This window comes from Heterocephalus glaber, unplaced genomic scaffold (assembly GCF_053883595.1).
Source record: "Heterocephalus glaber isolate CG9 unplaced genomic scaffold, H.glaber_assembly_v1.0 deba00001781, whole genome shotgun sequence".
In the NCBI taxonomy this organism is placed as follows: domain Eukaryota; kingdom Metazoa; phylum Chordata; class Mammalia; order Rodentia; family Bathyergidae; genus Heterocephalus; species Heterocephalus glaber.
This window is the reverse complement of record NW_028258467.1, coordinates 3,975,673-3,996,835: the sequence shown is the minus strand read 5'-3', so window position 1 is coordinate 3,996,835 and position 21,163 is coordinate 3,975,673. Positions and strand designations below refer to the sequence as shown.

At 50.7% G+C, this 21,163-nt stretch overlaps 2 protein-coding genes across 4 annotated transcripts; both read right to left on the bottom strand.

The window, feature by feature from the left end:
• Nucleotides 1–3,398: 3,398 nt before the first annotated feature.
• LOC147820960 (glycine-rich extracellular protein 1-like) lies at nt 3,399–8,858 on the bottom strand. 2 transcript variants are annotated; one of them, XM_087202972.1, is made up of 7 exons: nt 8,358–8,858; nt 7,860–7,889; nt 7,700–7,773; nt 4,661–4,762; nt 4,371–4,415; nt 4,054–4,107; nt 3,399–3,828 (listed from the first exon to the last, which is right to left on the bottom strand). In XM_087202972.1, exons 1-6 carry the CDS (start codon nt 8,371–8,373, stop codon nt 4,093–4,095), a joined length of 282 nt encoding a protein of 93 aa, XP_087059098.1. In that variant the 5' UTR covers nt 8,374–8,858; the 3' UTR covers nt 3,399–3,828; nt 4,054–4,092. The 2 variants fall into 2 exon arrangements, with proteins under 2 accessions (XP_087059098.1, XP_087059099.1); XM_087202973.1 differs by lacking the exons at nt 7,700–7,773; nt 7,860–7,889.
• Nucleotides 8,859–8,874: 16 nt separating this feature from the next.
• On the bottom strand, nt 8,875–15,146 carry LOC147820959 (uncharacterized). 2 transcript variants are annotated; one of them, XM_087202970.1, is made up of 12 exons: nt 14,662–15,146; nt 13,739–13,792; nt 12,980–13,009; nt 12,856–12,888; nt 12,474–12,533; nt 12,164–12,315; nt 11,547–11,647; nt 10,632–10,661; nt 10,022–10,051; nt 9,730–9,790; nt 9,145–9,276; nt 8,875–8,920 (listed from the first exon to the last, which is right to left on the bottom strand). In XM_087202970.1, exons 1-10 carry the CDS (start codon nt 14,699–14,701, stop codon nt 9,733–9,735), a joined length of 588 nt encoding a protein of 195 aa, XP_087059096.1. In that variant the 5' UTR covers nt 14,702–15,146; the 3' UTR covers nt 8,875–8,920; nt 9,145–9,276; nt 9,730–9,732. The 2 variants fall into 2 exon arrangements, with proteins under 2 accessions (XP_087059096.1, XP_087059097.1); XM_087202971.1 differs by lacking the exons at nt 8,875–8,920; nt 9,145–9,276 and having other exon boundaries at nt 9,781–9,790; nt 12,164–12,199.
• Between the last annotated feature and the right edge of the window lie 6,017 nt (nt 15,147–21,163).

Sequence of the window (21,163 nt, the reverse complement as noted above, 5' to 3'; positions counted from 1 at the left end):
TAGGGCTGGGAATGTAGCTTAGTGGTAGCCTGCCTCCTGTTCTCTTAGAAGGGACAAGTACCCTTCCTTACATCTTTCATTTGAGGAATGTATGAATCAACAATTTGCAGTTGATTGAAATGCTGCTGGAATTTGAAAACTTGATTTTTCTTTCTATATATATATATTTGTGTGTGTGTGTGTGTGTGGTACCAGGGATCAAACTCAGGACCTTGTGCTTGAGAAGCAGGTGCGGTACCACTGAGCTAAATCCCTGGCCCTTTCTTTCCTTATATTAAAAAAAAAAAATACTCCTTGCCCCTCTTAGGGAAGCTGTGTGCCACAGAACCTGTCATAACTCCCTCCCTCCTGCTGAGCTGATGTATTGTTGTATATCTCAGCTGCTCTGTGGCTTTTGTGAAGCCGTGTGTGAAGTTTCTACCTCATTGTAGTATATTCAGGCAAGACTGCACTCTCCTACAGATGTGTGGGGAAAACTATGGTGCACGTAAAGTCAGGCTATGGAAAAATGAGCTGTGTGCCTCTAGGCACGCCAAACCCAATCAGCTCCATTCAACTGGAGCTTCCATGGTAAAACCACTCCAAGATGCAAGAAGAGATGTGGGTGTGGAAGGGCTCCTCACAGAACCAACAGGCTCGGAGACTGGTCTTGGGACTGGCCAGGCTCTGAGTCAGAGCTCAGAATTTAGGATGACCCCAACTGCACACCCTCCATCCTGGACCTTCCCCAGGAGAGGTGTGGGCTTCTGCATCTGCAATCATGAGAGGAAAAAAAGAAATGATCCATTAAGTGATCCTTTTAAAAATGTTTGAAAGAGGGCTGGGGATTTAGCTCAGTGGTTCTGCCGCCTGCCTCGAAAGCGCAAGGACCCGAGTTCAATCCCTGGTACCCCCCCCCAAATCTTTGAAAGACTTCCATAATCTGATAGAGTAAATGTCTGACTTTTCCATCTCCAAGAGCCCTTAAGTGTATATGATGTTGCTTGTTGAATTTATCCCCCTGCTCCATTAAAAGAATCAAGAGACTTAGGTAGATTATAGCTAATTGTTTGAGATATCTAAGGGAATTTAGTTGATTACATTTGTGAAGCCATTGAGTATCTAAGGGATATTCAGAAGGCTAAAGCAGAAGAGTCCCTGGGTCAACCACGTAACAGTTTACCCTGAGCGGCACTCAGGCAGTGCACATTTGTTTATGTACCGACTATCCCGAGCATCACTTGGGCAAGTGTCAGTTCAACCATTTGATTCTTGTTTGCATGAGACACACCTGTACCTCTGTTTATTTGTTTTATATTGGCTATTTTTGGCATACGTTTTGTGTTTTCTGTACCAGGGATGGAACTCAGGACCTTGAGCTTGCGAGGCAGGTGCAGTGCCTCTAAGCTAAATCCCCAGGCCCCTTTGCATACTTTTGTATTTAGAACATTGTATTCACCTTTGATGTTTGTTTGTTTTGCTTTTTTTTTATGCCAGGGATCGAATTCGGGTCCTTGCACTTGCTAACCTTTGATGTTTGCTTCTAGTGAAATCTAATAATAAGTACTGGTTATTTATTTATTTTTACTAATTTGTGGGGTTTTTTGTCGTTGTTTGTTTTTGAGACAGAGTCTCACTTTGTAGTTCAGGCTGGCCTCAAACTCACCATGTAGCCCAGGCTGGCCTCAAACTTGCAGCAATCCTCCTGCCTCAGTCTCCCAAACCCTGGGATTACAGGCATGTGCTGCCATGGCCAGCTAAAAACTCTTATTGTAAGTATATTATATATAATCTTTATACGTCTTCAGAACTCAGTCATATTCTTTTACAATACAAAACAGACACATTTGGGATACTGAGACTGAATAGGAATAAAGTGCCAAAAGATCTGCAAAAGAAGAAACTAAAAAAAGGGAGAACTGTTACCATATTAGAGGAAAAGTCTGTTATGAAATAGAAAAACAAAAAGTTTTCTCCTTATTATCAACTATTCATAATACAGAAATGATAGACCTTGAAAGAAGAAATGAAACTAATTCAAGTAGTGGTCAATGATTGTAATAATTCTATGAGTGGTGTTGACAGAGTTGACCAACATCTAACAATCTATCCTGTAATCAAAAAGTGAAGGAAAATATTATTATAAAATACTTATGTACTTTTTGGACCAAAGTATATGGAATTCATTTGTTATCTATTCAAAACAAGGGGATTCAAAAAGTTATCTACAATTTACATTAGGTCTATTGAACCAAATAATTGAAAAATACGGGATAGGGGAACGCCAACCATGATATCCATTGTTGATGTCTTCACCATTACGTTTAGTGAGTAGGCATTTTATTGCAATTATACCACCCACAGAAAAAAAAGGAAAGGCCAACATGACAGTGTAAAGTGTGTTGTTCAAAGAAAGACAATAATGCAAAACGAATTTGGAAAGAGACTAAATGCTACCCAGAGTGCAACATTTTGTAGTGTATTGAATGTTTTAAGATATACTATACACAGAAAATTATTGAATAAATTTGATAAAATTGGTTTTATATTTCTTGTTATTTTATAAAAATTAATGAAAAATGTGCAATTTTTGGTCATCCTGTATTTGAATAATTGGACTGGTAAGTGGTTAAGCTGGGTGTGGTGGTGCACACCTGTAGTCCCAGCACTCAGGAGGCTGAAGCAGGAGAACTGCCATGAGTTTGAGGCCAGCCTGGGCTACATAGTGAGTTCAAGGCCAGCCTGAACTACATAGGGAGACCCCATCTCAAAAAAGCAAACAAAAAAGAAGAGTCCCCGGTTTGAGGACAGCTTGGGCAACTTAGGGAGACCCTGTCTCGAAATAAAAATGTAAGGCTGGGATGCAGGTCAGTGTTCCCTGAGTTCAACCCCTCCCAGGAAAAAAAAAAAAGAAGAAAGTAGAGCTGTGAAATTTGTAATTTAATTGGACATGAATCAAAGAATGTGGGAGTGAGTTTTCCATTCAAATAATTAGTCAGTATAATGATGTCTGATGGCCACTGTAAGGCTTAAAGAAAATGAGATTTTTGTTTAATAACTTTAATAAGTGCTGGGCATGGTGGTGCACACCTGTAATCTCAGCACTCAGGAGACTGAGGCAGGAGGATCATTGGAAGTTGGAGGCCAGCCTGGGCTATATAGCAAGACCTCGTCTTTTTTTTTTTTTTTTGGTACCGGGGATTGAACTCAGATCCTTGTGCTTGCAAGGCAGGCAGTGAAACCACTGAGGTAAATCCCCTGCCCCAAAATCTACTAATTGTTTTTTTTTTGTACCAGGGATTGAACTCAGGTCCTTGAGCTTGCGCAGCAGGCGGCGAAACCACTGAGCTAAATCCCCAGTCCAAGACCTCGTTTTAAAAAACGAACTAAAAAGCAAAATGAAAAACCCCAAGCACAAACCAAATTTTAAAAAACTTTAATAAGTTTACTGTAAACTAAAACAAATTATGAAGTATCTTTTTTCCATACACAAGTCCCCTAACTTAGATTGGTTCCCTCACTGGTCTTTGATTTGTTTTCACAATGTCACCCATCTAGATGCACGGCCCCTGGCACACAGCCACACTGGTGTTTGTGAATGAATAAATGAATGGGGTGCTGGGTAGTGGTTGCCAGCCCCTGCTACCCTCACTGCAGTGGTACACAGAGGCAAGTGGAAACAGATTCCATTTATTGATACTTCAGCCCAGAGGAGACCCAGGATAGGCACCATCAGAGGCCAAGCCCCAACGTCCTGCCTTCCTTGCTCCAGCAAAGCCCACTGTTTTGGGGCTCTCCAATGGGCAGGAGACAGCTCAGGTGCTCAGCATTTCCCAAGAGGGCAGCGGCCTGGGAAGAGGCAGAGCTCAGATCCAGGGCCCCACGGGGGCCTGCCCCTCCCTAGTCCCAGCTCCCTCTCCTCTGGTCCCTGAATTCATCCCTCAGTAGTCCTCTGCAGGTGCTGAGAGGCTGCTTTCCCACCCAAGGACTTCGGGCACCCTCCAGTGGAGCTAGAGGGGTGACAATGGTGACCCTTCAGTGTGGGACAGGTAGGCTGCTGTGGCTCCCTCTCACCTGCGTAACTGGCTTCCAACTGGCCATTGCTGCCTCTCTTCATGTCAGGGCTCCCTAAAACACAGACCAGAGACAGCTGGGGTCACCAGAGTACTTTTGCCCACCCAGTTTCTTTTTCTTTTTCTTTTTTCTTTTTTGTGACAGGGTCTCACTATGTAATTCAGGCTGGCCTTGAACATATTATGTAGCCCAGGCTGGACTTGAACTCACAGCGATCCTCTTGCCTCAGCCTCCTGAGCACTAGGATTACAGGCATGCACCACCACGCCCTGCTTGCCCAACCACTTCCCCCCAGAGTCTGAAAGACCTCCACTCACCAAAGGGCCCTGGGCCCAGGGCAGGCCGCAGCTGTCCATAGGTCCCTGGAAGAGGAGCAGAAGGAGAAGTGAGCCCCTTGGCCTGTTCCCCATTCCACCTGCCCTATACCCCCCAGTTTTGTCCAGTCCTCAGGGCCCTAGGGCCTCTCTTAACTCCAGCCTTTGTGCCTGTTTCCCCCTGTCTCCTCACTCCATCCCCTCAGCCTTGAGCATGGCCCCCTCCATTTCTGTCTCCATAGGGCTGTGAGGTCTCTATAGGGCCATGGACTGGGCTCCACATGCCCCATTACCTGGCTGGCTCCTGAGCCCTGCATGTCCATATTCAGTCCTGACCCAAGCTGCCCAGGGCTGTAGGTAGGGCCAGAGAGAGCCCCAATGGACTCCAGGCTGACCTGCCAAAGGAGAGCTGTGTGGGCACCTCCAACTCCCAGAGCTGGTCCTTCCACATGGGCCTCAGAACCCCCACCCAATTCAACACAAGAACAGAATATTAAAAGCTGTTAGAGAAGAGAAACAAAAAGGAAAGCCCATCAGAGTCACAGCAGACTTCCCAACACAAACCCTCAAGTCAAGGAGAACTTAGAGTGAAGTATTTCAAGCCCTAAAGGAAAACTGAGCTAAATCCCCGGCCCTTATACAAGAATTTTAGAGAGGATATAATGCTGCTATTTCTCGAATTCCTTAATGAAATTGAAAGGGAAGGGGCTGGGGATTTAGTTCAGTGGTTCCGGCACCTGCCTTCAAGCACAAGGTCCGGAGTTCAATCCCTGGTACCAAAAAAAGGAAAGGGAAGCGATATTCCCAAATTTGTTCCTGGAAGCAAGCATTATCCTGATGCCAAAGCCAGAGAAGGATCCAACCAAAAAAAGAGAACTACAGGCCAAACTCCCCAATGAAAATAGATGCAAAATTCCTCAATAAGATACTGGCAAACAGAATGCAGCAAATCATCAAGAAGTTTATACACCATGATCAAGTAGGATTCCTCCCAGGGATCCAGGGATAGCTCAACATACACAAATCAATATATGTAACACACCATATTACCAGAGCCAAGGACAAAAACCATATGATTATATGATCAGAAGAAGTCCAACACCTATTCATGATTAAAAAAAAAAACTCTACAGAAAATTGGAATAGATGGTCTTTATCTCAATCTGATAAAAGCCATTTTTGCAAACCAGTAGCCAACATCATACTAAATGGACAAAACCCGAAAGCTTTCACTCTAAAATCAGGAACAAGACACTGATACTCTTTGTTCTTGGGTAGAAAGAACCAAGAGAGTGAAAATGGCCATACTTCCAAAACTGTTATCCAGATTTAATCTAATCCCAATGAAAATATCAATAGCATGTCTCACAGTATTAGAGAAAACAATTCTAAAATTCATTTGAAAGCAGAAGAGACCTAGAATAGCAAAAGCAATTCTGGGAAAAAAAGGCAAGCCAGAGGGCATCACAATCACTAGCTTGAAATTATACTACAAAGCCACTGTGATAGAAACAGCATGGCACTGGCAAAAGAACCGACTTGAGGATCAATGGAACAGGTTAGAAGATACAGAAACAACTCCAAACACACTCAGCCACCTTATCTTTAACAAAGGAATCAAACACCTTCACTGGAAGAAAGGTAGCCTCTTTAATAAATAGTACTGGAAAACTGGCTTTCCATATGCTGAAGATTAAAACTAGACCCATATATCTTTCACCATGCATTAAATTAAAATCAAAATGGATCAAAGATCTGAATATTAAAACACTAAATCTGCTGGAAGATAGACTAGGTAGAACTCTTGAAGACAATGGTGTTGGCAAAGATTTTATGAACAAAACCTTGATTGCACAGGAAATATCACAAAAAATCAACAACTGGTGTCTTATTAAAAAGCTTTTGCACAGCAAAAGAATCACCAACACAGTGAAGAGACAACCCACAGCATGGGAAAAACTTTTGCCAGCTGTTCCTCAGACAGAGAACTAATATCTACAATATATAGAGAACTCAAAATAATCAGACCTTCCATATTTAAATACCCAATCAAAAAATGGGCATCTGGGGCCAGGGATTTAGCTCAGTGGCACTTCGTCTCCCTCACAAGTGCAAGGTCCTGAGTTCGATCCTTGGTACCAAAAAAAAGGGAGGGGCATCTGAAATAAATACACACTTCTCAAATGAAGAAGTAAAAACAAAAAAAAAATGCAAAAATGTTTAATATCACTGGTCATTCGAGAGATGCAAATTAAAACATTGCTGATATTCCATCTCACTCCAGAAGGAATGGCTGTTATCAAGAAATCGACCAATAACAAATGCTGGAGGGGCTGTGGAGAGAAAGGAACCCTTCTCCACTGCTGGTGGGAGTGTAGACTGGTGCAACCATTGTGGAAATCAGTGTGGAGATTCCTCAAAACACTAAAACTGGAGGTTCCATTTGACCCAGCTATTCCCCTTCTTGGTATCTTCCCAAAAGAATTAAAAGCATCACACCGCAGCGACATGTACACATCCATGTTTATAACGACACAGTTTGTAATAGCCAAATCTTGGAAACAGCCCAGATGTCCATCAACTGATGAATGAATAAAGAAGAGATATACTATATATATATATATATATATATATATATATATATGTACTACTGTAGCATAAAGAAGGATAGGCTTTTGACCGGGGATTTAGCTCAGTGGTTCTGGCGCCTGCCTCGAAAGTGCAAGGTCCCAAGTTCCATCCCCGGTCCCCTCCCCCCCCCGCCAAAAAAAGAAGGATAGGCTTTAGACATTTCTGGGTAAATGGATGCATCTTGAGACCATACTCTTTTAAGTGAAATAAATTGGACACACATGTTTAAATATGCATTCTTTCTCTGGCGTGAGACACTGAAAGTGTAAATAAGGACCAAAATGTATAATAGATATTGGGAAATGGGAAGAGAATGTTCAAATGAGAAGGTGAACAAGGTGAAAGGGGGAAGGGAAAGAAGGGACATGTAAAAAAGAATAGTAGGAAAAAAATGGAAACAAACCTTTTGTAAATAGGGAGGGGAGGGGAATGGGAAAAAAAAAGAAAAAGCAAGATATATCATGTACAGGTACAAATTCACTATGAAGAATGCTATTATTATGAGTATCTAAAATGTGCCAATAAATATATATATATATATATATTTTGGTACCGGGAATCGAACTCAGGTCCTTGTGCTTGCGTAGCAGGTGGCAAAACCACTGAGCTAAATCCCCGGCCCACCAATAAATATTTTGCTTCAAGAAATTTTTAAAAAAAGAAAAAGACTCCCCCACTCTCCAGCTCTCTTTGACCCTCACCTGGCTGCTTCTTACTGACCCCTCCAGGAGCTGGAGCTGCAGCCTTGGGGTACCCAGGAGCTTCTCTCTTTGCCCTGCAGGAGATCCAAGTTATTCTTGGCCTGCCCCTGGGCACATCCCTTTCCCTACTTGCTGCTCTTTGTCCCCTGGGTCAACTCACCATTCCCACAGCCATTGGCCTCAGAGAACCCTGGAGGAGGACAGAGCAGGTGAGAGGTGAGGGCCACCCTGGGGCCCAGCACTCTGGCCCCACCCCAGCCACCCAGCACCTGTCTGTGATTCAGCCTCAGGGGAGGCTCTGGCTTCCAGGGTTCCTTTCCTGTAACCAAAACCTGCTGGAGAGATTGGGCAGGGCTGGGCTGGGAGGGATGAGTTGGGGCTGGGGATAGGGCTGGCACTTAGCAACAGGAAGACTTAGATTGACTCAAAACCTCAAATTGGCTATTCCTGCCTGATCTCTCCACCATCATCCAGCTAATGCCAGAGCAACTTGCTGCCTCCAGGAAATGTGCCTGAGTTCCCTTCTGGGCAACTTCCAAAGTACCATTAGGGCCAGGTGGGTGGCAAGTTTGTGTCAGTGAATGAGAGAAACAGGAGGGACGGGAACAGAAAGGTGCCAGCCCTGAGGGAGAGGGAGATGGAGCTGAGGAGGACTCACCTACTTTCTGCAGCATGAGGTCACCACCAAAACGTGGGGAGAGGAGACTGGGTCAGAGCTGGCTCAGCCTTTGCTAACCCTCTTCCTGGGCTGGCAGTGGGAAGGCGGTGAACAAGTGGAAGTGGGTGAAGAAGGGTCTGAAGGGAGACTGGCAGGCAGACAAGGACCGTCTCACTCAATTCTGCTCCAGGTCCATAGCCACTGAGAGGCAAGTAGCCTGCGAAGAGGACGGAGGTTAGTGGTGGAGGGTGGAGGCTTTTCCTGACTCCTCAGGGACCAAGTATGGGCCTAGGGGAATAGACCAGAGGAAGAGAGCACAGAAAATGGCAAGTGAGGCTGAGGGTAGACTCTGGGAGGGACTTCCTGCCTCAGGGTACTTGAACAGCTGTGCAGCCTGGGAAGCAAGAGGGACAAAGGAGGGACCCTAACCTGGCATGGGGACAGGGAGGGGAGGTAGACCCAGTGGAGGGGGGGGTTGTCCCTCTGAGATGTGGACGTTGGGGAGAACAGAATTCTACCTGCTTTCTGAGCTTCCTGTCCCTACTGGATGGCTGGGGTCAGTGCTAGAAAAAAAGGTGAGGGGTAGGAGTGAGCCCAGCACAGGTTTGGGGAAGGCTGCAGCCTGCCTAGGCCAAACCAGGTTTTTTCTCAGCGGACTCACTGTGTGACAAGCCATTGGCTCTCTGAGCCTCCATGGCAGAGGACATGACAGACCAGGACATGGGGGCCAGGCCGAGCCCCTCCCAGGACCAGGCCCCCCGCCCCTCAGCTCAAACTGCACACTGACCTGGGACCTTGCCATTCTGCACTGGGGGAGAGGGCTGAGATTTCAGGCCCCAGCCACCCCCTTTATCTGAAGAGATCCCTGAAGTGGAAGGCCTGGGGAGCAGCAGGGGAACAACTCCCTCACGGCAGGAACCTAAGTGGGGAGGAGGGAAAGGAGTGGGAGGTTAGGGCCCCACCTGGCTGTCCTGGAGGCTGGACCAGGCCAAGCTACCAACTGAAGGGACAGCTGCCGGGCTGGAGAAAGATCAGCTTCCACAGCCCACAACAGGCAGCCGAAGGGCTCCTGCTTTCCATCCACCCAGTCACACCCCCTCCTCCCTCCTGGGTCCTCAAGCTTGGTCTCTGTGGTCTCACCCTGGCTGGGCTACCAGCCCATTTCTATTACCATATCCTGGGGAAGAAAAGTAGCGGTGTGAGGGGCAGAGTGGAAGACAGACCAAGAGGCAAGGCATGGAGATGGGGTCTTGCTCTTGCCTGGCTTCAGAGGTTCCCCATCGCCACCCCTCCGGCCTGAGGAAAGACAGACAGGGGACCCCAGCCTGGCCCTGCCCAGGACTATAGGTCCCATGGAGGGCTGTCCACCCACCCCTCACTCAGTTGGGCCCCTTCTTGGGGAAAGGTTCCAGCTCTCAGCCTGGTCCTGTACCCTGCAGAGATGGGTAGGAGGGGAAAGGGCAGTCAGCAGTTTCTAGGAGCAGAGCTAAGCGGGTGTTGACAAAAAAGGCTAACATGGCTTCTGGAGTTTCCTGGTCGTCCCCCCCACCGCCCCGCCACCACCATGCCTAGAGAAGAGGGCAAGTGAGCAGCCCAGATGTCCCTACCACAGGCCTCTCCTCTGGGTCCCTGGCACCTGGCCCCAGTGCCAACCCTTACCCTACCTGGTCCATTGCTGATGGGAACCACAAGGCCTGTGGAGAAAAGGAGCTGAGGTGAGGAAGGCTTCAGACTCACCCCCACCTCCTCACCCTAGCTTTCCCCAGTCCCTCAGAACCTGCTCCATAGCTGTTCTGAGCTGGGGGGCCTAGGGGGGAATGAGAGATGAACTGAAAAAAAAAAATCAGACCTCCCATATTTAAATACCCAATCAAAAAATGGGCATCTGGGGCCGGGGATTTAGCTCAGTGGCACTTCACCTGCCTCACAAATTCAAGGTCTTGAGTTCAGACCCTGGCCAAGGTCAGGGAGGAGGGGCCTTTGATGCCCCCTTCAGAGCCAGAATCCTAGAGACTCCCCTGGACCTGCTCTGCAAGCTGGGACGGGGAAAGACTCTGCACCTGAACCCTGGGGTCACAGATGAAGGTGGTGTGAATGAGGAGGAGAGCTGGGGAGGCAGAGAGACAGGACAGGGCAGGGCTCAACTGGCTGCTGGGGCTTCACACTCCCGCCATAGCCTGGAGGAGATACAGGGAGCCGATGAGGGGCCTGGGGATTCCCCACCTTTGGCCCTTCCCACCTTTGGGCCTCCCCAGAACTCCAGCCCACACCTACCTGGTCCATAGCCATTTGGAGCTGCAGGACCTGATGGAGAAAGAGAAAGTGTCCCTGAATACCCTGGCCCAGTGGTGGTGAGCCTTTTAGAGCTTTCATTGATACAGCCTGCTGTGGCACAAGTACCATAAGTTTGTCACCCATGCCCTAGCCTGTCCCTGATCCTCCACCAAAGCTTGGCCCCTGCAGTTACCTCCATCTCCCAGGCCAGCTGTGGTCCAGGAAGGGACAGTAGGACGGGAAAAGTTGGGACATGATGGCTGCAGGCTCTTTCCCTGCACCACCCCCAGAGAGCTGGTCCCGCAGCTTCTCACCTTGGCCCCCTTAAGTCACCACCAGTTTTTCAGTGGGGCCTGGCCAGCTTTCCTCCTTGGCCTCCACTTCCTCTCGCAGCCCAGAGGAGCCATGACCCCCTACTGTACTGTACACTGTTGTCCTGTCTGTTGCCTTGCTGGCCCAGGCTCTGGAAGAACCAGCTCCAGCAGCTATAGACTGATCCAGAACAGCAGTGGTCCATGGATTGGCTTTTAGTTGTTTTGTCTTTTTTTTGTGATGCTGGGGATTGAACCCAGGGGCTTGCACATGCTAGGCAAGTGCTCTACCACTGAGCTACATCCTTAGTCCTTTATTATACTTTATCTTGAGACAGAGTCTCACTAAATTGCCCAGGCTGGCCTGGAACTTGTGATCCTCCTGCCTCAGCCTTGAGTAGTGTGCTTCCATGACTGGCTGGATTGATTTGTTGAATGGGTGTTTGTTGTGTGAGACCAAGTTGGGAGGCAAGCAAGTGGGTCTCCTCTGGTTCTTGGGGTCTTAGTCCTCCCCCAGGGCCTGAGGAAGGGAGACCATGGAGTCCCTGCATCAGTACCCCTAACCTGTGGGAACACCCATGCTCCTGGAACCTCAGGGTCTCACCTGGCTAGGTCTCTGCTCCTGAGAAGGCCCCAGCTCCCAGCCGATTCCTGTTCGCAAGTCCAAGGGACACAGAGCAAAAGAAAATAGTGAAGATCAAGGACCTAGGAAAACATAGGCAGATAAAGTAAGGCAGAGACAAGTGCAGGAAGAGCTTCACCTGGCTTCCCAAGTTTTCCAACTCCTCTAAAGCCTGAGAGAGAGATGAGTAGGTGAAGGGCCTTCATCTCTGGACCTGCCATCCTCTGTCAGCATCCTGCTTTACCTTCTCCAAAGTTGTTCAGAGCTGTAAGACCTAATTTTTTAGGGCATAGGGTTAGGCACAGGAAGTCTCTTGGTGGTGCTGAGGTGGAAATGGGCTGAGTCTGGCCGGCCCCTGGTTCCCACAACCCTGCCCTTCACTCTCGTGAATTCTCTCCCAGTCCTGACCACGGTCCCCAACCCCAGTTGAACATTTGGCTCTTGGACTGTGGGCTGTGCTCAGTGAGCCCAGACTTGACCCACAGCCATGAAGGCCGGGCTCAGGGTTGGCTGGGGAGAGTAACCAAAGGAGTGAGTGGCTGCCAGCCCCACTGGTGTCCCAGGGCTGCATTGGGACCACTGCTCTCTCTACCTCTTACCTGGCTGGGCTGCCAGGCTGTTCCCATTGGCAAATCCTGGAAGGAAAGTGGTGTGTGAGGGGGAGATTCAGGGAGGATGGAGCTGTGGTGGAGGACGCGGAGAACAGGTCTCAGTTCATCTGGATTCTGAGGCTTCATGCCCCCTCCCAATCCTGTGCAAGACCCAGAAAGGCTAAGCCATGTGCAGACCCCACCCAACCCACTATCCTCCCCCCAGAAATCTGCTTTTGACCCTCCTGGTCCCTGATTGCCCTAGCCTAGATCCTCCCCTCTCATTCCCAGAACCACAGCATGGCCCAGGTGCCCTCACCTGGCTGGACTCCAACTCCCAGGAAGGAACCAGCTCCCATCCCGTTCCCATGGCTGAGCCCTGGGAGAAAGAGCAGGAAGGAGACAGGGGAGGCTAGGCCAGGTGTGTGATGGGTAGACAGGTACAATGAGACAGGGGAAGGCTCACCTGTCCCCCTCCCTCCCGGAACTGGGGATTGAACTCAGGGCCTTCACACTGAGCTACGTCCTCAGCCCTTTTTAATTATTTATTTATTTTTTAATTTTTTTAATTTTTTATTTTTTTATTTTTTGATATAGTGCCTCACTGAGTCACCCAGGCTAGGCTTGAACCTTCAATCTTCTTGCCTCAGACTCCCAAAGTGCTAGGTTTATAGGCCTGCGCCACCATGCCCCACATTCACCTGGCTTTTGAGGTTTCACATCCTCTCCAACACCTGAGAAGGAGAGAGATCAGGTGAGGGACCTTGAGCTCCATAGAAACCCAAGTCCTACCAAACACCCTGCTCCCACCCTACTCTCCCCTACCTGGTCCATGGCCATTCTGAGACACAGGGGCTGTGTTGAGAGAAGGGCAGAGGTAGGGTTAGGCCAGTGTAGGGCCAGACCAACTCCTGCAGTGTCCATACCCCTGGCCTTCATGCACTATGCCCCCAGCAGCCTTCCCTCTGATTATGCCCAGAGGGCAGCTTGGGAGACACTCCTCAGGCCCAGAACCATGTCTCACATGACAGGAGTGGTGTCAGCAGGTCAATGAATAGGCTGGTCTCTGGGAGCCACAAACAGTGGCAGACATGGGGACAGGGAGAGATGGGACATCGACAGCAGAGCCAGAGATAGGGCAAGGGCCATGGCTCACCCCTCACCTAGTTTCTGAGGTTGGATGCCCCCTCCCAGGCCTGGGAGAGAAAGGAAGAGGTTGGCATTGACCCCAGCCAGCCCTTCCCCTAGCTATGAGGCTGAGGACCCTGAGCCCTTCTCCTCCACCTTCCAACCATCCTGCCCCTGGGAAAACACTGACACCTCAGCCATTTCCACCCTCAAAACCTGGGAGCTTTGAGGGACACACATAGAAATAAATCCAAGAGTGGCCAGGGATTGAGCTCAGTGGTGTCGCACCTGTCTGCGAGCACAAGGTCCTGAGTTCAATCTCTGGTACCAAAAAAAAAAGAAAAGAAAGAAAGCCAAGGGGAGACTCCCCACACACCTGGCTTCAGAGTTCCCTTAGGCCTGGAAAAGGTGGAGAGGCTGAGCCCCACCTTCGTTCTGGAACCCAGGTATCCTCACCTGGCTGGGCTCCCATCCCTAGGAAGGCTGCAGCTCCTGGCCTGGTTCCATATCCTGGGGAGACAGAGCCAGAGAGAATAAGGGTGGGGTGGGGCTGTGACAGAGCCCCATGAAAGAGTCAGGGACAGATGACAGGAGTTAGAGAGATGACAGTCATGGAACCGACTCTTATCTGGCTTTGGGGCCTTCACACTCCCTCCAAAGCCTGAGGAGAGGTAGGGAGGGGATGAAGGCAACCCTGGGACCCGTCTCCTCACCCAAATCCCTGATCAGTAGTCATTAGTTTGGGGAGCACTGAGAATTGAACCAGAGGCCTTGGCACTGAGCTTCATCCTCAGTCCTTTCACACACACACATATATATATATTTTTTTGAGGATTGAACTCGGGTCCTTGCGCTTGGGCAGCAGGGGGTGAAACCACTGAGCTAAATCCCTGGCCCCCACATACATATTTTTTGAGACAGAGTTTTGCTATGTACTTCAAACTGGCCTTGAATTCACTGTGTAGCCCAGATTGGCTTTGAACTCAAAGCAATCCTCCCGCCTCAGGCTTCTGAATGCTGGGATTATAGGCATGCTCCACCAAGTCTTTCTATTCAGCAACAATTTTGAGCTGAGGGGCTGAGTGGTGAGGCGGGTGTGTTTGGGGCCCACCTGAGGTAGGATGATGCAGTGACTCCTATTTTTTTGGTACTGGGGACCGAACTCAGGACCTTGCGCTTTTGAGGCAAGTGGCAGAACCACTGAGCTAAATCCCCGGCCCGCAGTGGAACCTTTTTCATCTCTCCCCAAACCACCTCACTGAGACACTAGACCTGCCCTCCTGAGGCCTGGAGGAGCCTGGGACAAGGGCCCTGGCAATGCTGACTGGGCCCACCCCTGAAACCAGGCAAAAATGCAGGACCTCCCCTCCCCATCTCACCAGGCTGGGCTGCAGCACTCGGGAAGACCTCTGTTCCCATCCTGTTCCCATTCTAGGTACCAAACCCTGGTGTGATAGAGTAAGGGGAAGTCAGGGAGGAATAAGGTGGGAGAAGAGACAGGCACGGTCTGAGAGACTCACCTGGCTTCTGAGGATTCACACCCCCTCCAATTCCTGAGAAAGAGATGAAGGTCAGTTGAGGGTCTGAGAAGCCCCCCATCCCAGGGACACCCCTAGAATCTTGGTTTGCAGCTCCTCTGCTTGCTCCATAGCCATTCTGAGCTAGAAGGCCTGTAGGAAGAGGGGAAATCAGCTGGGAAGGCATGGAGTTCTGGCTCAGGTAGGGTACAGGACCCCTGGACCAAGCCAGAAAGCAGCAAATGCCCCCCTCAAGAAAACAAAACAAAAACATTCACTGGTCCTGCCCTTTCACCCTGGGAGGGAGCAGGGAGAGGACACCGGGATGCTGACCCTACAGATTCCACTCTTACCTGACTCCCAGCCCATTCCCATTCCTGACTGAGGGGGACAGACTGAGTGAGGGGTGTGGGAGAAAGACAGGAACACAGAGCTGGGCTGGGCAGGGCTCACCTGGTTTCTGAGGTTTAGCACTCCTTCCAAAGCCTGGAGGACAGAAAGGTGGGTGACCTAGGAGCCCCATGGCTCAGGAGCTCCCCAGAATCACCCCTGGGCCCGTAGCCATCCTGAGAACCACTCCGATCAGAGTGCTGTGGAGCATCCTGGGCACAGGAGGGGCCCTGGAACGCCCTCCCCTCCTTTTCTTCTCTCCCCAGCTGGCACCTTGTGACATAGGGCGATATGGGGGTCAGCTGTGTCCCCCTCCTGAGGTGACTTTGCCTGCCCCCACTTTCCCTGCTTTTCCCCTGCTCCCCTCTTTGCTAGGGAGAGAGACCTGAAGTATAATACCCCCCAGACTCCCCTTTCTTTGGCCCAGCCCTTACCTGCTCCCAGCCCACTGGGAGGGCCATAGCCCGTGGTAGAAATGAGCAGTTGAGCTTTGGTGGGGGCAGCAGGAACAGAAGCTGGGGTACCATGTCCTGAGGACCACATCCTCCAGAAAGTTTTACCTGATCTGTAGCCATTTGAACTCCCAAAGCCTGTGGTTACAGAGAAGGGGAATAACTCAGGAGTGGGCAAGGAAGGCCAAATGTGGATGCCACCCCTCCCTCTCTGGGCCTCAGTTTCCCGGCTGGTCACAGGAGGGTAAGGACATAGCCAAGAGAGCAGTCTGGCAGGAGGGGAGCTGAAGCTGGAGCTCCCTGGGCATGGAGAAAGGGTCTGAGGCTGAGACAGAGGCACAGCACCCCCTTCAATGCCTGACAAAGAGAGGACAGTAGGTTGAGGGTCTCAGGAATCCCCCTTCCCAGGGACACCCCTAGAATCTTGGTTCCTAGCTCTACCTGGCTCCACATCTACCTGTTCCATAGCCATTCTGAGCTAGAACTGTGGGAAGAGGGAGCAATGAGTCAGGGAGTCATGGGGCTCTGGTTCAAATGGGGTACAGGACCCCTGGACCAAGCCAGAAAGCAGCAAATGCCACCCTGGTGTGCCCTCTTTCTCACCAGCTTGCCCACCTCTGCCCTCCTGCCCTCTTGTCTTAGTTCTGAGGGTCTTTGGGCTCCCCTTGGGCTCCTCCCACTCCCCCTACCCGTTTAAATGGCTCAGATCTCAGGAAGGAGCTCCTCCACCTACCCTTAGCACCCCACAGGCCCCTGGAGTGAAGACCCTCCGTGACCCTCAGCCCCTCCAGCTCACCGTGTCCCCTCCCCTCCTGTCCCACCTCCAGACCTTGCTTCTCCTGTCCTACACTTGAGCTGACCACTGACAATGCTACCTGCCAGAAAGATAGGAAGGCACCTCACATCTGGAGTCTCAGAGCTAGGGAACACCTGGGGCTGTCCCCAGGGCAGGAGACAGGGGCCTTCTCCCTTGATCTCAGTGCTCAGAAGGGCTGCTTACCTTTCCTCAGACCAGAAGAGAGTGGGTCCAGCCCTGTGGGAGTGAGGGGGTGCTGCACAGGGTGGGAGCCCAGAGACTGAGAGGGGATAAGACCCAGGCACCCTTATACACCCAAAAGGTCCTATCTGAATTCTCTGCCAGCTCAGGCTCTCCATACCTCCACCTTCCCTGGCCAATGCTCTTCTCTCCCAGCCCTGATCCCAGCTGCCCAGCCCTCTGTCCTCACCACCTTGCAGGCTCTCAGGAGTCAGACAGAGGAGGAAAAAGGCTGTGGACAAGGCCCAGGTGCCCATGATGCCAGGGGAGTGGGCAGGCTGGACACCCTTTGGGCCTTTAAACACCACCACTGGGAGGGAGGCCTTACCCAGGCCCCAGCTGTGAGTGGCAGAGGCTCTGCCTGCAGACCCCAGGAGGCCAGCCCCCAACCCCCTGCAGCAGGCAGGCCTCTAGCCCCCTGGCTCTTCTCCTTGCCCTACCCCTCATCCATCACGTGTGCTGACAGCAGAGAGAGGCCCCCACCTGGCTCCCCAGGCTCCCCCACCCCCTCATCAGTGACTCCAGCCCTGGTGCCAGGCCTGGAAGGCTCAGATGTCCCCCAAGCTGCTGGTGAGGAAGGCTGGCACCCTGGGCCCAACCCAAACACAGCTGGGGAGACAGGGGGCAGAGCCAGGACCAGAAGCATGGGTGTGGCTGACAGGCAAATGATGCGGTTATTCCCCAGGGTAGCAGGAAGCAGGGGACAGAGTGTTGCCCAGTTACGCAGGCAACAGTGTATCAAACTGTAACAGGCAGGCCACATTTATAAAAGCCAGCTACTATCCTGAATGATCCCAAGGCTGCAAGGGCAGGGACCCCCCAGCCTAAAAAGGTGCTTTGTCTCCAGCTGAGTACTAGCTTGCCAGAGGGACTCAAGCCTCCCACCCCAGCGTCCCTCTTTGTCTTTCTATGAGGAAGAATGACACATGGGGATGGGTTACTCGGTGCTCAGCCTGTCCAAGAGTCCCTCTTTCTAGCAATGGGAATCAAACCCAGGGCCTTTGCACTGAGCTACGTCCCCAGTTCTTTTTATATTTTATTTTGACACAGGGTCTTGTTAAATTTCCCAGGCTGGGCTTGAACTCCCAATCCCCCTGCCTCAGTTTCCCAGAGTGCAGGGGTCACAGGTGCACAACACCGTGCCTGGATTCATTTTAAAATTTTGAGATAGTCTTGATAAGTTGAATGGGGCTGAGCTGGAACTTTCAATTGGATCCTCCTGCCTCAGAGTCCTGCTGTTCCTTGAAAGCTCAGCTCCAGGCCCTCCCTCTTGGCCTGCTCCTGCCTATCTTCACCAGCTCTAACTTTTGGAGACAAACTCAGGGTCTATTCCTTAGATTAGGGTGGAAGGGTTGCAGAGGCTGGCTGTGAAGGGTTCCTGGGGACAAGGAGCAGCTTCATCCCTGGGGGGAGTGGTAAGCAGTGGAGCCTGCAGTCAGGACGGGTATAGGAGTCTGGTGGGGGGGTGAGCATGGGGTAGACAGGAGAGGCAGGCCTGGCAAAAGCTGGGGTGGGGGTCTAGCCCTCAGGCACCACTCTCCCTCAAGTGAGTCTGTGGACTCCATGGAGCCAGCTGGGGATGGCACTGCCTCAGCCCCCACCCCTGGACCTGAGTCCAGAAGCTCCACACCCTGCCTGTGGCTGGCCTGTCCCCCACTCAGCCAGCCCTGCCTGGTGCCACTGGCTGAGGAGGCCTGGCAGCCAGGCAGGCAAGGGTATGGAGAGCAGCTACAGTGAGCAAGGGCGGGGGGCTCTTTGGTGTGAGGTCCCTGAGCCCCCACACTGTGGACCCAGTCCAGCCCAGCAGGCTATGGGGCTAGAGCCAGGTACCCTCTCTCAGAGGCTGGCCCCCAGCACAGAGCTGGCCTACACCTCACCTCCTTCTCTGCCTCTGCCTCCCCCAGCTGCACCCTGCCACCTCTCTCTCTCCCCACCCACGAGGCCTGCACCCAGGGCTCATGTCCACAGGCACCCGTCCACGTTTGTGTGAAGCCCCTCTGTTGCCTGCAGACTTCACACACCCACTTCCTGCCCTGCCTGGAGTCCAGGAAGCTGGGAGAGTCCACCAGCCACTGGAGGGACTCAGGAATGGTCCCTTGCCCTGGCTATTCCATAGGAGCCCAGGAAAGACCAACAGTCAACAAATGGAGTTATATCAAATTAAAAAGCTTCTGCATAGCAAAGGAAACAATCAACAATGAAGAGACAACCTACAGAATGAGTAAAAAATTTGCCAGCTGCTTTTCAGAGGACTAATATCTAGAATACATTTTTTTTAAAAAAACCTCAAAAATAAAAGACCCAATTGAAAAAATGGGCAACTGAAATGAATAGACACTTCTCAAAAAAAATTTTAAAAAGTGTAAACAGCCAATGGGTACACGAGAAAGTGCTCAGTATCTTTGGCCATTAGAGAAATGCAAATCAAAACAACACTGAGGGATGGGCCAGGGATTTCTCTCAGTGGTTCTGCTGCCTGCCTCAAAAGTGCAAGGACCCTGGTACCAAAAAAAAAAAAAAAAACAACACAACACTGAGGGGCCAAGGATTTAGCTCAGTGGTTCTGGTGCCTGCCTCGAAAGTGCAAGGGCATGAGTTCGATCCCCGGTACCAAAAAACAACAACAAAAAACACTGAGATTCCATTTTACTCCAGAAAGAATGGCTATCTCCAAAAACTAAAACAGACAGCAAATGGTAGTGAGGTTGTGGGGAAAAAAGAAACCCTTTTATATTATTGATGTGAATGTAAATTAGTACAACCACCCTGGAAATCAGAATGGAGAATCCTCAGAAAACTAAAAATAGATATTCCATTTGACCCACTATACCTCTCGTAGGTATATCCCTGAGATAGTTAAAGACATCGTATTACAGTGACACATGCATATCCATGTTTATGGCAGTACAACTCATAACAGCTAAATTTTGGAAGCAGTCTACATGTCCATGAACAGATGAATGGCTAAAGAAAAATGTGCTATATATACAGAACGGAATATTACTCAGCCAAAAAGAAGGATAAATTCAAGTCCCTCATAGGAAAATGGATGTGCCTTGAGACCATAATGCTAAGAGAAGTAAATCAGACATAGAAGGTTAAGTATCTCATAGCTTTGCTCATATGAGAAACCCAAAATGTAAATAATCCCCAAATGATAGGGAACAGGGAGATAGACTTTGTGAAGATGGGGAGGGGATCTGGAGATCTGGAGATGGGGGAGCACTGAACAGAGGGAAGATGAAGAGGAAATAAAAAGGATTATACATATATGTATATATGTATATGTATATATATATATATATATATATATATATATATATATATTTGCCAACTCCCCACAATGAATGCATGCAAACATATACTAACAAAAAGGCAGGGGGTGGGAGGACTAGGACAGCTGGGACTCCCTGGGTAGGGCTTTCCTGCCAGGCCATCTGCCACACCCCATGGCTGGTGGCACTGGTTCCCTGGTGTCCTCATGGAGGCCAGCTCAGTGGCCTGGTGGTAGCAGGCTGGGTGCTGGGTTCAGGAAGGGTTCAATATCCACAACATCTGGCCTGAGACCTGAGGCAGGAATCTGGTTTTCTGAAACTGTTCACCCTCCTCTAAAGTGATGTCAGCAAGGCCCATGGTGCTGGTGCTATTGGGATTTATCCTCACTTACATGTGGGGAAACAGAGGCAGGAAGGCACTTGGCACAAATGGTAGAGCTAAGTGGTGGGCTGGAGTCTGAACCCAGGCAGTCCTCAGGGCCCCAAGTCCACTGTCGCACTCCCAGCATTCCACATGCTCTGGGCAGGCTGCAGGCCCAGTTACCCCAGTCTGCTTCTGACCTGGGATGGCTGAGGCCCCCATGCAAGCTCAGACACTCAGACATGCAGACACACAGGGCTCACCCCCAAGGTGCCAGGACGCTTGGCTGGAGTGGGCACGGAGAGAGCCTGAGAGGGGCCCTGGATGAGTGCAGGCTGTGTGGCTGCTTGGCCGCTGCCAAGCTGCCTGGGTGCTGGCATGGGCCTGTGGAAAGTGCCAGGCAGCCTGGGACCTTGGGGCAGCTTGCCCATGGCTCAGGAGCACGATACCACAGCTCCCACCCCCAGCACGGACTCACTTCACCCCAGGAAGGACCAGCTGAGAATCTATAGGTCTTGGGGCCTGGAGAGGCCCTGACAGAGCCCTGGCCGGGACTACTGGGCACCTTGGCCTGAGGGGACATGGCCCAGCCTCTGAACAGAGGAATAAATTTGAAGAGCAGGGCCCTGGCCAAGGGCAAACCAACAGCTGGGTTGCTGGAAGTGTGGATAAGGTCCAGGAAGTGCATTGCCTAAAATGGCTCAGCCCTTGTCAAAAGGGACTCGCAGGCAACTGCTTGACCCCAGCAGCACGTGCGAGGGCGGGCATTCAGGAGGACAGCTGGGCGGCGGCCAGGCGCCTGTGAGCAGACACCTCTGCACCACAGCTGCGTACTTGGCCCCTCTGGCCG